General features: G+C 51.4%; 1 protein-coding gene across 30 annotated transcripts in view; it reads right to left on the reverse strand.

Annotated features, from left to right (window-relative positions):
• The window catches only part of MAP4 (microtubule associated protein 4), a 2,534,981-nt gene that overhangs the window by 723,361 nt on the left and 1,794,046 nt on the right, over positions 1–17,574 (reverse strand). For all 30 annotated transcript variants that reach the window (XM_069645850.1, XM_069645857.1, XM_069645873.1 and 27 more), the window contains one exon: positions 7,623–7,788. In XM_069645850.1, the coding sequence (XP_069501951.1) occupies positions 7,623–7,788 (166 nt within the window). The remainder of the gene's footprint in view (positions 1–7,622; positions 7,789–17,574) is intronic.

Below are 17,574 nucleotides of genomic sequence, written 5' to 3' on the forward strand. Positions count from 1 at the left end.
GAATACATAGCAGTACACACATGCACAACCACGGGAGGTGGCAAAGGCTCAACATTAAGCATCACATCAACTCAACATTAAGCATCTTACCTCCTCACCAGGCTCACCTCAGGCGAACAGGTTGCGCAGCACTGCTTGGCCGACCCTGGACTCCTCCCTGGAATCCCGGTCGACGCAGTAGAATTTCGTGAAGGTGTGCGTCGACCTCCACGTAGCAGCCCTGCATATGTCCAGCAGGGGCACACCAGATAGGAACGCCGTGGTAGCTGCGATCGCTCTGGTGGAATGGGCTCTCGGACGGCCAGGCAGCGGTCGGTTTGCCAACCGGTGACAGTACATGATACAGCCGGAGAGCCATCTGGAGATGGAAGCCTTCGAGAGAGCCTTCCCCTGATTGACAGGTCCAAAGTTCACAAAGAGTTGTGACGTCTTCCGAAAACCTTTCGTGCGGTCCACGTAGAACTTCAGCGCTCTAGCTACATCCAGCGAGTGCAAAGTCCTCTCAGCCGGCGACGAAGGCGACGGGAAGAACACAGGTAACACCAAGGGTTCGTTGAGATGAAAGTCCGACGGTACCTTGGGCATGAAGGAGGGGTGCGTCCTGAGCACTACCCTCGTGTCGTGGAAAGTCAAGTACGGGGCCTTGCAGGAAAGGGCCTGGATCTCTCCCACTCGTCGTGCGGAGGTGATGGCCACGAGAAAAGCTGTTTTCCACGATAGAAACTTCAACGGGGCCGAGTGCAGAGGCTCGAACGGAGGTCCCATGAGCTTGGTCAGCACCACGTTGAGCTCCCACGCCGGGGCCGGAGCCTTCACCGGCGGGAACGATCTGAACAGTCCCTTCATGAACTCTTTCACCAGACGATGAGACCACAAGGACGTCCGGCCCGTGGTTCTGGTGTATCGGGAGATCGCAGCAAGATGAATCTTGATGGACGCGTGTGCCAGACCAGCTTTGGCCAGCGTCAGCAGGTACGGCAGTACTTGGGGAGCCGTAATCCGTAGAGGGTTAATCTTCTGTGCGTGGCACCAGACAGAGAACCTCTTCCATTTGTGTCCGTAGCATTTAAGAGTCGAGGACGCCCTGGCCTTTGCAAGAACCTCTCTGCAATCGGCCGGTATGTCGTATCCTCCAAACTCTAGCGCTGCAGGAGCCAGGCCTGCAAGTTCAGCGACTTCGGGTCGTGGTGGAGGATGGCGCCTCCTTCCCTGGAGAGTAGATCCGCGTCCGCCAGCAGCTTGATTGGCGGGGACGCCGACAAGTCCAGAAGGTCCGGGAACCATATCTGCCTCGGCCACGCAGGTGCGACGAGGATCATCCTGCACCGTGACCTCTTGAGCTGGTTGACGAGCCGGATTAGCAGAGGCAAGGGAGGGAACGCGTAGAGGAACAGGCCCTCCCAGGGGAACGAGAAAGCATCGCCCATGCTCCTCGTCTGGGGAAACCTGCTGGCGAACCTCCGGCACTTGGTGTTCGTCGCCGTCGCGAACAGGTCGATCTGGGGTGTGCCCCACCGTCGGAAGAGGCGATCCACCAGATCCTGCCGTAGTTCCCACTCGTGGCACGAGCGCAGCTCCCTGCTGAGTGAGTCGGCGATGGTGTTTTTTATCCCTGCCAGATGAAACGGCACCAGAAGAATCCCTTGGGCGACGGCCCAATGCCACAGGTCCTGCGCCTCCTTGGACAGCGCTGGGGACCTGGTTCCGCCCTGTTTCCTGATGTAAAACATGGTGGTGGTGTTGTCGGTGAAGATCCTCACCACCTTGCCCTTGAGGGACGGAAGGAAGGACCTGAGGGCCCAAAACACTGCACGGAGCTCCAGGACGTTGATATGCAGGGACTTCTCCGTCGGGAGCCAGAGTCCCCTTGCGTGCAGATTTTCGGTGTGCGCTCCCCACCCTTCTAGGGAGGCATCCGTGGTCACAGTCACCTGGTGGGCTGGGGTCTGGAAGTCCATGCCCGCCGTCAGATGCGCGCGGGTGCCCCACCACCGTATCGCTCGTCGGAAACTCTCGTCGAGCTTGATCCTTTCCTCGAAGCTGCCCGTCGTCTGGATCCAGCGCGCATCCAGGAATTCTTGCAACGGGCGCATCCGGAGCCTGCACATGGGAATGAGGTAGATGCAGGAAGACATCATCCCGAGGAGGGACTTGATGGACCTCACCTTGGCCGCGTCGGCCACCAACATCCGTTGCACCTTGCCCAAGATGGTCCTGGTCCTCTCCTCCGACGGGGAGGCCAGAAGGGACACTGTGTCGAGCCTCGCTCCCAGAAACAGTGCGACTTGCGCGGGCACCAGGTGGGATTTGGCGTAGTTCACGGAGAATCCCAGGTCCGTGAGGAGTTGGACGGTCCTTGCCGTGTGGACCACGGCGAGCTCCCTCGTCTTGGCGCGGATGAGCCAGTCATCCAGGTAGGGGTAGACGTGAATCCCCTCGCGGCGCAGCTGCGCCGCCACCGGTGCGAGGCACTTGGTGAAAACCCTGGGTGCCGACCGTAGTCCGAAGGGAAGGGCTTTGAACTGGTAATGACGCCCTTGGACCACGAATCTGAGGAATTTTCGGTGCCCCTTTAGGATGGGAATGTGGAAGTAGGCATCCTCCAAATCCAACGACGATAGGAAGTCTCCTTCCTCCAGCTGACCCAGGACGTGCTGGAGGGTGACCATCCGGAACTTCTGCGCCTTGATGAACTTGTTCAGGCGTCGCAGGTCCAGGATGGGGCGCCATCCTCCCGTCTTCTTCTTCACGAGGAAGTATCGCGAGTAGACTCCGGAGCCCCGAAGCCTCTTTGGGACGAGTTCGATGGCGCCCTTTCTGAGCATCGCCCTTACCTCCAGGAGAAGTTGAGGGACGTGAAATTCTTTCCTGGCCACGGGGGGGACGCGCGGGCACCTTTTTTGAAATTCGAGCGCGTGGCCCCGGGCCAGGGCGTCCAGCACCCAACGGTCGGTGGAGATGGACTCCCACACGCTGACGAAGCCCGCCAGCCGGCCTCCCACCGGGGTGCTTCGGTGGGGGCCCGACCCCACGGCCGGTTCAATCCTGCTTGGACGCGGCCTTGCCGCCTTGACCTCCTTGGCGACGACAGCGGGGTCCGCCAGACTTGCCTCGTCCTCTGTAGGCCTCTTGCGACGACGAGCGGGCCGCTTGACGGTAGGAAGCGAAACCGCCGCCGGAACCTTTGGAGGCGCCCTTGCCTCCGCCGCTCCGAAAGGGCGTCCGCCGTTGCTGCAGTACTCCAAGGGCCCGGGCCGTCTCAGTATCCGCCTTGATGGCCTGAAGGGAATCGTCCACTGTCTTCCCAAACAGGTTGTTCCCGTCGAAGGGCATGTCCAGGACCCTGGTCTGGACGTCCTGCCGAAAGTCCGTAGCCTTGAGCCATCCACGACGTCGAAGGCAAACGCCGTTGCCCAGCTGGCGGAACCCAGTGTCGGCGATGTCCGTCGCCACGGTGATGGCGTGGTCCGAGGCCACCTCACCTTCCTGCAGGATCTCAAGGGCCTCCGCCCTCTTGTCGTCCGGCAGAAAATCCAGCAGGGGAGCTATCTTGTACCAGAGCTCCCTGTCGTAGCGGGCCACGATAGCCAAGGCGTTGGCCGCTTTAATCGTCGTCGCCGCCGACGAGATGACTCTACGTCCCATAGCATCCAATTTCTTTCCCTCGCCGTCCGGCGGGGAAGTCGACGTGGAGGCCGCACCCCCCCCCGCTTTCTTCCTGGCTGCCGCGGAGACGACGGAGTCCGGGGTAGGCTGCGCCCGGAGGCATAGGGGGGCCGAGTCCGGGACCCGGTACTTTTTCTCGTACCGGTCTCTTTTCGCTGGCGTCGTGGAAGGGTTCTTGAGGAGGGAAAGGCCCTCATCCCAAATGTCGTCCAACAGAGGCACTGCGAGGACCGTCTTCCTCTTGGCCTCGCGCCGTTGGTAAAGGAAGCCTTCCTTTTTCTTCTCCTCAGGGCAGAGTTGGAAAAGCTCGGATGCCCTGGCGATCATTGAGTGGAACGATCCAATCTCGTCGGGCGGAGAAGCCCTGGTGGGAGGCGACGACGGAAAATCCTCGTCGTATGCCTCGTCGTCCGTACCCGTCGCTGCCGTGTCAGTCCCCGTATCATCCCCTCGGGTGGACGGGGAGGAGGGCTGGACGGGGCGCGACGGTTGAAAAGGAGGTGGTGGATGGATCCTTCTTTTCTTGGTAGGGGGAACACCAGAAGGTCCCGGTTCTGGATCCCCCGACGGGAGAGGTTCCTCCGTCGGTAACGGTAGTCTCGTCCTTATCTCGGAGCATAAGGACTGTATAGCCAACAAAATGGCCGCCGAGTTGTCTTGCAGAGGGGAATCCGACGGGCGAGCAGGGGCCCCGTCGGTATCCTCGACGATGTCGTCGTCGTCACCTGCGTCGGGGCCCATTCCGACGGGCTGGTCTTGTTCCACGCCTAGGCCGTGGCTTAAGACCTCGATCAGCTCCTCTTCTGAGGTTGAGGCCGAATCTACAACGACGCCCTGCCCCCCCTTCTTCTTCCCCACGGAGGGTTTCATGGGGGTCCTATCGATGGGCACAAAAGAAGACTCCCTCCGAGGAGGCAGGGAGATTCTGGGCCCCGAGGTCGCCACCACTGGTGCAGCCTCCACAGGCTGGGCCAGGGCCGCCGCGACCGTTTCGATAGAGGGCTTGGTCGGATGGATCAAGGCCTTCACCACCTTAGGTGCGCTCACCGCCTTATCCTTGAGGGAGGGGGCACTGCCACGCTCCTCCTCTGCCTTAGAGCTCGACCGGGGCCTCTCCAGGAGCTTCGCCGGGTGCTCGGCCTTCCTCTTACCCGACCCAGAGCGTTGGCTCGTGGTTGATGGTGCCGGGGAGGGTGCGCCCTGCCTGGCGCCCGTAGAGCCCGACCGTTCGGCGCTCCCGGTGCCAGCGGACTCGCGGTGCTTGGCCTTATGTTGGGCCCCCGTCGCCGGGGCGCCCTCAAAGGTCTTAGAAGACCGCTCGGATTTCTTCTTCTTCTCGCCAGACGGGCTCTTACCCTCCAGCCAGTTGGCGAGACGTTGATGGCGGTCCTTCATGGTCCGTTCCGACATGTTGCCGCAAAACGCACAGTCCTTCTCCACGTGCGTCTTGTCCTCATGAAGGCAGTAAAGGCAGAAAGAGTGTTCGTCCTCCTTGAAGACGTTCTGCAGCTGGCATCCAGGGCAGGCCCTGAACAGCTTTCCGGGCGTCGAGCTTCCCTTCTCCTGGGCCATCTCCGAGACCGGGCCTGAGAAGCTTCTGGAGTCCTCCGAAGTGTAGCTCGACGAAATCTTCACCCTTGAGGGGCACAGATGAATCCGACACGGGTCCCCGTTGATCGGATGTAGGATCGGTGGAGCTTGAGGCTCTTTTGACCGAAAGAATCGAAGTTTTTGTGAAAAAGCACGAAAAAATAGCACTAACGCTCGAGAGCAATAGCACGAGGATCCCAACACATGAACGTGCGGTAAAAATCTGAAGATGGCTGCCAGAGGCGGTGCTTAGGTAGAGGGCAGTCATTGGCTGTGGTCAGTATGACGCAGAGACCAGTGATTGGTTATTACTACGAAAGACAGATCAGAAACGAAACTGATACTGGTTTTTTCTTTACCGAGGATTCCCAGCCTGACGACGGGGAATATTCATGAGCATGTGAATCCATGCCAGACCCCATGCTGGAGAATATTTGGTATTGGGTTGAGTGTTTCTGGGCACTTTGATTATTTGTTTTTTGTGCGTTGAAAATGTGTGGGCTGGGAATGGTTCTAGGTGAGAGGTAGGTAGTTTGGTGGTACGGGAGGATAATCTGCAATTTTTTCGGGTACCTGGCATGGGTCTGGTGCATGGATTCGATGTGTGTTTTCTGTTAGATAGCCAAAGGCGGCGGGTTGTGCCTAGAATGGGCATGGTCATAGGAGTGGTGTGGTTGGCAGGTGTTGTAGTAAATGCTGGTGTCTTGGGTAGGAAAGGCGAGGGGCATGGTAGTGGGTGGTGTCTAGTGCATAATAGGCATGCTAGGACTGCACCTATCTGGATGTATGAGCCATTAGTACATTTTGAGGAAATTTGGGGATGGTGTGTTGGTATTGTCATCTTATTTGTGACTTGGTTTTGCTGCAAGTTGTGTGGTCTTGGTGGATGTGTGGAAGTAAGCAGTGCGCATAGTAGTGCAATTACTGTTAGGGCTATTTTGTATTGCAGTATACTGCAGTTTACTATCCCTAGATGTACTTTACCTGTGGTGAGGCTTATTATAGGGTGCAGGAAGCTAGTCATGATCGATATGTAACTCAGTATTTCTTTCTAAATTGTGTGACAATAGCTTGCTATTTCGTGCTTAAGATTCAATTGTGCAGGTTGTACACTGGTTATAGCATGATGGCGAGGTCATAAACGAGCGTGTATTGTGCTTCATTTACTGCTCAACTCTTATACTCTAGGCTAAGCGAAAAATATACGAGTACGAGAAACTATTTGGGTACATTATCTGGCGGGCAGCAATGGAAAAGCAGTAACAAGAATGGACATATTAAAATACTTCTGTGCAATAGTCCAACAATACAGAAATACCCAGCTGCTTAGAATAGAATTACAGCAATATCACCTCATTCATCCTATAATAGCCTCAACACCGTACGCTCCATGTTTTACTTGTCCACAGGATGTGTCCCCTCTTTTTTGGCTCATTTTCATCATACTCCACTAGTTAAGTGCTTTCTTTTCAAATCTAATTTTTGGATTACAACACCTAGATGAAACGGAGTATGTGCCGTGTGCTGTATAAAACAATGCAAATATTTGTAAGTGTTAATCATGGTTTAAACTGGTGAAACAAACTCAATATACCAAATGTTAAAAAGTGTGATTACTGATTACACTTATTAAAATAAAAAACATTACAAGTCGACACACAACCATCCGTCTAAACCTTCAGGGGTGCCACACTTTACCTGCATTTCCAGGAAAACCCTATGTTAACATACTTCTGATTCATTCAACAATTATGTTAATCGTTTTCTTATGCTCAACGCCCTCACTGCAAACTCAAAACTATTGTTCCACCCTTTCTCAGCATTTTAAAAAGTGTTGCAAAACCTACGATGTTATATACAAATCTTTAATGCATTGATACTGTTGCCCTTAGCTAACCTTATAAGAGGAACACAGATCCTTTACCTACAACAGTCCGTTTGTCCTCTGAGCAGAACAGCCTTCCACCGTATTTCCCCAAAACTGTGGCCATTATCAGACGAAAAAGCAAATCACTACTCAAAGCAATGAATTTCACTTTTATAAGCGTCATTGCCGTTTCCCGATTCATGTGCAAACAGCATAACCTCTCCAGTGCTGAGACCGGGCACCACATTTTTTAGAACTCTTAAGAACTCTTAACCTAGATCAACTAAGCATGCCTGTCCAATAAAGAAGTTATAAGGTGTCTTACACTACAACAGACATCTGTAGCAGCCACATCTCTTATTACTCCTAAAATGTACCAATTGTTAGCTAGATGTCAAATATCTGGCAAGTGTATTAGATTCAACGCATTTATTCAAACAAGGGAAATTCTGCAGCATGGAAAACGGGGCCACATCCCCAGAAGAGATGGTGTGCTTACATGTTGGCCTCTTCGTGGTGGTGGAGGCGACAGCGACCGCTGGAACCATTTTAGGCACTGCAGCCGTAGGCTTTACGGCAGAGCGAGGTGTCCCTGTTGTTGGTGGTGGTTTGGAAACCAGTGTCCGTTTTTCTGGGCTTTTAATTGCGTTTTTGAGGTCTAAACCCTACAAATGAAAGAGTATGGAGTTAGGGTACTGGTCCACCCATGGGATGCACACAGGCTGATTCAAACAGAAGGAAGGCAAACTGTAAGCAATCATTGGTCGCACACATGAAATAACATTAAAAGTAAGTTGTATGAGAAGCAGCAAAATACATTACATGCTAGCAGTTGTGGCTCCAATTCAATTGGAACAATGACAATGGAAACCAGGGATGGGGAGAACACTGAAATATAAACTTTTGCCCAAATGCTTGGTGCTGAACCTTAACTCATAAAAGGTTTAACTCAGGGCTGTGTGACTCAAAATGCTTACGTTTTCCTACACCAAAGGAAAAGTGTATTCCCTGAAGATCGGACATGTAGTCATCTGCAGTAATTAAACTCAATCTGCAGGATGCTAAATTAAATTCGGAATGAGCATTTGTTTGTGTGTGTGGCCTGGGAAACTGACATTAATCCTCCCATGCCTTACTCCTTAGTAAACTGACCATGATTTTCTAACCTCGCCTGCTATAGTCACCCTTAAAATCCAAATAAATAAAGAAACTCAGAGGATAAATTGGGGAACCCTGGTGGTGTCTTTGGTCCCAGGGACCTTCAGTAATGGAGACAATGGCCTAACAGTAACGTTTAGTAGATCTATGGAATATCCCTTTCTCTTTCAAACTTGTATAAACATATCAGCAAGTATATTGCGCTTGGACGAGAAAGTACTATTTATGAAAATGTAACAGCTCAAAATGAGCCTCTGTACTGAAACTGGTACCTGGAGCGATATCTACATAAATCAAGTGAAAAAGATCACGAAACTGCCAAACAAAATTCAGAAATAGGAAGCCTTTAAAAAAACAAAAAACAAATGCAATTTATATTTTTTTCAATCACAGTTCAAGCTCACTTTTTTTTGTTAGTGCTCCCCCCTACAAACTTAGCAACATAAGGACGTATATGCACAACCTATACAAATGTAAAAGTGGTTCAATTTTACCATGAGGTGTATGTATGCATGCATGTCCTAATGAGGGGATGAGAAGCAGCAAGTCCACTAATACCCAAGTGTTCGGTGCCTGTAACAGGAGTGCCTTCAGGTTTACTTTTATGGTCAACCAGAACATCGCTAAAGGGGAGTCCAAGATATTTAGAAGTCGTAAGGCAGAAGGGGAAGTAGGTTATCGAATTCAAAAGACCTTCTCTTGAATGAGTCGTAAAATGTGAAATGGGGAGTGAAAATACAGTGCAGCTTTCTTTTTCTTGGCTTGAAATCATTTTCATTAGCCATTTTTTTTACAGAAAAACAAATACAGTATTCTGCAAAAGCTGCGGCTACATTAGAAATCCCACTACACGTGATGCCTTGCTAAGAGCAACAAATTCAAATTCAGAAGAGAACCAAAAGAAATGAAAACATGAAACCCTCCCCAAACATTACAACTCGGTGCATTGTGCAAAGTACCAATCAACCAGAAGCACATATGGCGATCATCATAATCCGAGCGCAGTCCCAGCAGTCTATTGGAACACATACATTGCCTACATCCCTAACGGCATTCAAGCAACCCCATTGTTTTCCATCGAGCAGGGTCGGTAGAGTCCTTGTTACGTGCCTGAGCATGTCAAAAACGCTCCACACCTCTGATGGAAGGCAAAGGATCTCATTCTGAGTATGGTTTACAACCTTGTCCGAGGCCAATATTGACCACAGACATGCCCACCAGTCCTACACACTAGGCAGCTTCGACAATCTCCATAAGGACGCTTGCGGCCTTCGCTGCCAGGTGCATCGTGTGCACTAGCCCCTCACTGGAAATCTGCTATACGTCCACTCCCATCCGGAGAGCCCCTAGTAGACAAACTCTCAGATCCAGCGGCAAACAAGACCCCATAATACAATTAATAGAAGCATATATTTCAGTCCACCATCGTACAACCTTTGGGCAATGCCACCATATATGCATGTAAGTATCCACATTCCCAGAGCCCCTCCAACACAGCCCACTGACATTACCCTTTCCTATGTGTCTCATCCTATCCAGCATCAGATCCCCTTGCCAGGAACTTGAACCCATGTTCAGCATCCTGGACACACTTGGGAGCCCACTTAAAACCTTTCCAGACCCCAGTCCTCTCCTAAGGGGAGAGCTCACACCCAAGGTCTACATGCCATGCAATTGAATAAGGTGGAAGAGAATCCCCTACGTCCCCACCCAGGCAAGAGTAAAGGTTAGATACTAGAACCCTGGAGGTGGCCGGTGAGAATATAAGTTTCTCAAAACCAGTAAGAGTCTTGGTAGCTGCTTGGTGGTTGTTTGGTTGCATCGCTCAGTGCCAAAGCTGCCAATATTGAAATCTGTACCCCTCCTTCACCCCAGGACTCAAAGGATCGGATCTGGCCATGGTAAAACTGGTGTGTCAGAAATTCACAGCCCCCCACCCTCCAGTTGGAAAAGGTCACACCATCGTAGGCCGGTTGGAAGCTGGGGTTATAGTGCAAAAGAGTGAGAGGGTAGGGCAAGGAAGAGAGGCCCAAGCAAACCTCCCGTCCCAGACTTGCAAGGTTACCCCCATAGCAGGCCATTCATATACATGTAATGGCATATCCCCCTTACAGAGCCATAGGAGGTATGGTATTGAAGTGGCTTTAGAGGACGGGTTGATTCAGTCCCAAATGACCCTTAGTTGGCCTGCCCAGTAGTACCTACGTATATATGGGAGAGCCATCCCACCCCTATCTCTGGTTTTGTAGAGAGTAACTTTAGAAATTCAGGCTTTACCACCCTCTCTAGACATATCCCATGATCTCCTCCTGCAACATGGCCAGGTAGCGAGCTGGGACAGTGCCTGGAAGTGGAACAGCAACCTCTGCAAAATATTCATCCTGATAGCTGCGAACATCCAAAACCATGAGATAGCCTTCATCCCAGAGAATCGCACATCAGTCCTAATGGCATCAAACAAGGAGAGGTAGTTAGCATGGAACAGACCCTCACAATGGTGTGTGAGGTAGATCCTTAAGTATTTGAGTTTGTCAGCCGCCCAAGCAAAAGGAGCCTCTAGTTTCAAAATGTTCACAGCCTCTACCCTACAGGAAATATTCAGAGTCTCACTTTTACTAAGGTTTACCTTAAACCCAGATACTTGTTGGAAGGCGTTGGGGATCTCCAACAGCATGGGAACCAAGGTTTCAGCCCTCGCCAGGGTCAGTACCACACCATCCGCAGGTCCAGGTGTTTGAGTGTGGATATATGTGTGTGTGTGTATCTCTGAAGGGGATTTCAAATATGATGTATCTGGGAAGAATGTATTCATTAGAAAAAATATTCAATACAGGTGGAAAACACGTGATTAGACAGCAGAAAAGTAAAATGCACTCACTGTGGTGACTACTGTACTCCTAGTCATAAGTCCCCTTTCCGCCATGCTTAGGGAAGTTCCTGCCGGGTGGGATAGTACAGGAGCCGTTAGCAGCAAAGCACTCCCTTCCCCTTTTAAGAATGTCATGCAAGGATGGGCAACACCTGCAACTCTGCCCCTTACGCTCAGGACCAGGAGGACTAACTCATTTAGGGAGATGTATGGAGGAAGTCAGGAGGGCATATGGTGGAAAAGGGCATTCAGGACTAGGAGTAAAGTAGTCACTATGTTGAGTAACTTTTGCTTATTCTTACGTCTGCCCCCTTTGCTCCACATTTATGGGAGAGGACCAACCATCACTACTCATGGCGGAAGGAACCTAAATTCAAGAGAACAGGTTCCGGATTACTGCTTCACCAAATAGAGCGTCTGCTCTAGAACTGCTATCCAGAGAGTAATGCCTACAGAAGCCAATAGGAAAGCTCAAGTATCCCACCCTGCAAATTGCTTCTCAAGGAGAATGGCATTGAAAGGCTACTGCTATACTTTGTTCCCTCGTCAAGGTAGCATTTACTCCCTTTGGGTGGTGCTGCTTTTGCAATTCATAATGTGCAATACAATAGACTATCCAGCGAGTTATTGTTGCTTGTTTGCCTGGGTTAGAGCCTCAAAAAGAATGAGAGTATATCCGAAGATATGTAAAGTATAGTTCTTTAGAAATAGATTCCCAAAGCCCGGTGGACGTCTATACAGTGAAGAATTCCAGAAGGTCACTTTCCTGGTTCATGTGGAATCCAACACCGCCTTCAGACAGGCACCAAGGATGCGTCTGAGGTGCTTCTTTGTCTGCGTGCGTGATATATGATATGGCATTCATAACGCGCCTATACACAAGTGTTTCAAGGCGTGGTTCTTTAGCAGACAAGGGGCCTCATTACGACCTGGGCGCTAAGTACTGGTCATTACTGGCCTGGCGCAATTACCTTGTCCGAGCTGGCAATAGACCGCTAAAAGCGGCCCATTATGAATTCGCGGGCACGAGCTTTGTGCCATGCTGGTAATGAGCTCACCGGCATGCTGCAAAAGCCCGAAAAATCCCCCTTTCCGGCATCGTCTGTAGTGGAAATAGCTCCTCTGGCATCCAAGCCATCGGCATTAGCAGTCACCTCTAATAGCGGTCACCTCAAATAGCAGTAACCGCTATTAGCGCAGACCGTAAATACACGGAACCGGAAGTAGCGTCATCGCACAGGAACGGGAAAGAGCATGGCGGCCATCTTTAAAAACACAATCCATTGCCATCCACCACAACCAAGAGCCATCTGACCCCCAGAACTCCAACACACCTCCACAACTACCTGTTGCAATTTAGAATGCCAAAAACAGTGAAAGAAACGGGAGATCGGCTGCACCAGTACCGCTTCTCCGGAGAGGAGCTCACCATGTTAGCAGAGACACTGCAGGAACATGCAGATGTGGTGTTCGCAAACTACATGTCCCGTCCAGCACTGCAGCGTAAACAGCAGATTTGGGCAGAGGTCGCCCAGAGAGTCAGTGCCGTCGGCACCACACCCCACACACCCAAACAATGCCGTAAGCGCTGGGATGACCTACGTCAACACGTACGAAGTATACCCCCTGCCAACCGAAACCTTGGGATGGCAACAGGTGGAGGTGCGGAGTCGCCCATAAAACTCCAACCATGGGAGGAGATATGTGCCACCACCATAGGCACTGAGGCAATAGAGGGAGTCGGGGACATGGAGTGAGCAGCCCCGTCATCAGCCGATGCAGGTAGGTGTCTCTAATTAAACAATGCCAATACCACCACGATGATGTCCACCTGAACTGACAGTGCAATGATGTAGAGCAGGGTCCACCAGACACATAAGCACAAGACTGCCTACAGTGTAACGCTTACCTCAAACTCTGCGGGAGCACTTCTCTGGAAAATCTGGTTGTACTATTCTTAGTGTGCGTTGTTAATCTGTGTAGTCTGGTTATCTAAGAACAAACATTCAGCAATACTCAATATGCTAGTCTAATGCACCAATTCAGGAATTAGCTCTCCAACTCTTCAGGGGTCGTTACCTGTTATTTGTTGGTGAGCTCTCCATCCTGCTTCTACGCAGGGGCGCTTGTTCTGAAGAATGGAGATGAAATGTAATTTTCTGAAGGGAGTAAGGACCGCTAGTGTGCGTGATATGAGAGGGAGAGCTAATTAGGACAAGGTAGGAGTTAGAAACTATCCCTGGCAAGAATAGCACAATTAAAGCCGTTCCATTAACAATTGACGTGCAAGAACACCTAATCTTCCCAAACCCAACAGCTGAGGAACGACTATATGTGCGTGTGAACAAGTGGCCAGAACAATGTTAACTGCTGAGAAAATGTATTGTCCTTTTTTACATGAAACTCTAGCTTTATGCGTAATGTGCTGTAGGCTAATTAGTAGAGAAAACTTCCAACTGCTAACAATATGACCCTAGTTAGTTCTGCTGACTGGAAGAAATCGTAACACCCAATATATGGCTACTCAAAACTTTGTCACGGGATTGCAGAACTTCATAGCGTGTGTAAAGGCTGACTGACAGGGGAACAACTTATTACAGTTGCCACACAAAAACAAGGTAACTCAACTGACTGGAAAATGCACGCTAAAACAAGTGCGCAAACAACATTAACAGCCAATACTTGCGATAAAAGTTGGTTGACAAGACAACGAGCTTCAAACAGCTGAGGGAGATTCAACGAAAATATTCTGCTGACAGGAATGAGCGCGGCAACAGTGCTGAGGCAGACATGAAGACAACTACTGAGAATGCCGACTAAAACCGAACACAATGGAATACTGTGTAAATGACTGGGAAGTTCACGGCTAACTTCAGGGAAACTATGGAACTACGGTAAGGAGATTTCAAGAATGGGCTGAGGAAAACTGTGACTGGAACTGGCACCGCGGTAAGCGTACACTGCGAAGCAGACGACGCAAATCGCGGAGCAGGTGCGGGGAGGGGCTTATATATGCAGCGAGAGTGAAGCACTAGACCATAACTATCACTTCCCATAGGACCACTAGACCGCCATCTTAGGTAATGAGGAAGTGTCTTTTGCCATATAGCCTAGACATGGTTTTTTCTTTGTTACAGACCAAGCATGATAAGCCATGGTCCACGAATTCTTAAAGGCTAATCTAGGGGCATGACCCAAGCTCATGACATACAGGCAGTGCAGAGCATCACCTTGTCCACATGCATGATGCACCCCATTTGTGTTACAACCCAGACACCTCCATGCATCACCCACCCAAGAGTGAGGCAACATGTATGTCACTCCCCCCAATGTTAACCATCTATCATTCCATATCAATGCAGCCATCCCAATGCATGCCCGATGCCCGTAGACCCATCACTAACCCTCTCCCTCCTGTGGTCCCCCACAGGCACACATTCTGACAGCGGTGATGAGGACACCGGTGCCACACCACAGAAGAAGGTCAGGGCCGAGCAGGGTGTACACCGCCCCTCAACCTCAAGGGGCAGAGGCCAACCTAGACCACCTAGGAAGGACAAGAAAAACAGAGGCCACAGCACCAATGTGCACCACGGCCCCAACAACAACACCCACACCAGCCACCATCACCCAGGAGGCATTGGCAGAGGGCACACCATCGGCTGGCAGCAGCACAGTCGGTGAGACGGCTGCCACAACAGCCATATCTGACGAGGGCGACGTACAGCTGCATGGCCCAACACCCGCCACAGACCCCCTCCAGTCACTACACCTAGCCCCTTGCAGGGTGGTGGACGGCAGCATGCACAGGCTGTCACCTGCAGATTCATGGCCAGCAAGTTTCAGCCCCACACCAACTGTTCCTGATGACCAAATCATGGTTGAAACGCCTCACACTTCCGCCCCAGTGACAACCACCCAAGAGGGCATCCTGGCTATACAGAGGCGCCAGGAGGAACTCACAGGGCTGCTTACGCAGCATATTACCGAATGTACCCGTGCACGGGATGACATCGGGGACAGTGCTGCATCGATAAAAACAGCCATCAAGTCCACCTCAAAGGACATTTGTGCGGAACTTGCAGCAGTGCGCCATGTCCTCTCAGAAATGGCGGGACATGCATCCACCACAGTTGCCCGGACAATCAGGACCATCATCAACTGTCAGCTCTACTAGGACCAGCCCTGTGCGTCGCTCTGGCAAGAACCTGCGCAGATCAGACAGGGGGCACCTGGTGCTGGAAGAGGGTGAGGGCAGTAGGCGCAGGCATGCACACTAGTGCCATGTGGACTACTGTTGCACACTACTGCACACCATGTGTTGGCAAGTCAAGGGGGGAGAGGGTGTGTGGGGGAGTTGAGGGGAAGGGGGAGAGGGTGTGTGGGGGAGTTCAGGGGGAGGGGTGTGTGGGGGAGTTGAGGGGGGTGGGGGAGGGTGTGTGGGGGAGTTGAGGGGGAGGGGGGATAGGGTGTGTGGGGGAGTTGAGGAGAGGGTGTGTGGGGTGGAGGGCTTTTTCACTTTTTCATAATTCTTTAATACACATTTTGGTGACTCATGATTCACATGTGTAGACATTGCTTATTGCGTACGTGTGCTTTATTGGTGAACAGTCTACAGTGTCCATGTCCCTGACACACCCAGTGCCCCGAGTGCCACCTCCATGTCACACTCCCTGTCCATGTGTGCTAGAAACTTTGGTTGATCAGAGTCTGACGCATGTCACGTCCCTCCTGTGCATTGCTGCCTGCCTGAGGTGCCGCCCCATCTCCACCCTCCCCATCGTCAGGTGGTTGCAGTTCAGCGTCAGGGGGCAGGGACCCATTCCGTCTTATGCACATATTCTTTAGCATGACACATGCCATGACGATCTTGGCCACCTTCTCATGGCGGTACAGGAGTGACCCACCAGACTTGCTGAGGCAGCGAAACCGTGCCTTCAAGAGGCCAAATGTCTGCTCAATCACCACACGGGTACATGTATGTGCACGATTGTAGTCCTCCTCGTGCCTGTTATGTGGGTTCTGGACTGGGGTAAGGAGCCACCTCTTCAAGGGATAGCCTGTATCACCTGCATGTGGGCAACAATGTATGTGTAAGTCATCACATCATATGGGACCTCGATCAATGACACCATAGCATGCATTTATTTCCCGATTGCAACAACATTCCCATGCATGAATGGAGACACACGATGTGACTGCTATGTGTGTATTCCTCTTATGGACTGGTGTGTGTGCCATCAACTAGTAGGCGCAGGGGGGTCCAGTTCCTTGTGAGTGCTCATGCACTGTGTTAGTCCACGGCGGTTGTTTCCATGATCTGGCTGATGTCCGGTAATTTGTATGCTTTCATCCTGGCACCGTTGATGTCAGCCTCATGAGGATCTCACTATGCACAGCAAATGGTGACATGCAATTCTGTTGGACCTCTGTGTCAGTGTAGTGGTGTATTAATGTATTTGACCCTCATGTGACTCCTTTGTACGCAGTAATGGGGGACTGTCCTTTCAGTTGATGGTATTTGGTGCTGTGTATTGGCCATAGTAATTGCTTGTAGCTGCATTGTGTTGAGGGGGATACGGTCTGATTAGGCACAGTGCACATATAGATGGGTATGGAATGGCTGTGACACTGCATCATTCACATGGTAGGGCTGCTTACATCTTGCATTATGTGGTCAGATGTCAGGTCCAGTCTGGGCTGCTTTGGGTATGAGCACGGTCCATTCTCTCTGGCACTCGCAGCCAGGTGAAGTATGCATCTCTCCCCCTCCCCCCCCAACTCAGCCAGGTGAAGTATGCATCTCTTCTCCCTCCCGCCCCCCAACTCAGCCAGGTGAAGTATGCAACTCTCCCCAAATCACCTACCCACATCGCATTTCCACAAGCCTTACAGGCAACTCACCAAGAAGCCAGGATCTGTGCCCTGCATGTCGCTCCATGTAGCGTGGTATTGTGGAGTTCCGCAGGACCGTTGAATCATGGGTTGATCCGGGGTATCTGGCACAACAATGTGTGATGATCTTGTTTGAGTCACATACCATTTGCACGTTGTTTTGAGTGGTATAGCTTACGGTTGCAGTACACTACCTCCATGGCATGTGGGACCACCAATTCCACATGGGTGCAGTCGATGGCGCCAATGCAACCAGGGATGCCAGCCAGTGAATGGAAACCAACTTTGGTGTTTGAAATCTCCTGGGCAGTACGTTGTAAGTAAATGTGGTCGCCTTTGTGCTTCAGGAGGGCATCAAGCACTTGGTTCAGCGTACGTGAGAATAATGGTTGAGATATGCCATGCATGTGCCCCACTGTGTGCTGGTAGGTGCCTGTGGCCAGGAAGTAGAGCACAGACACTACCTTTAGTAGGGGTGGGATGGTGGTGCGTGTTTCAATCAGGCTGACGATGTCGTCATGTATCATGT

Source organism: Ambystoma mexicanum, chromosome 2p, assembly GCF_040938575.1.
Source record: "Ambystoma mexicanum isolate Mex_15411 chromosome 2p, UKY_AmexF1_1, whole genome shotgun sequence".
NCBI classification, from domain to species: Eukaryota; Metazoa; Chordata; class Amphibia; order Caudata; family Ambystomatidae; genus Ambystoma; species Ambystoma mexicanum.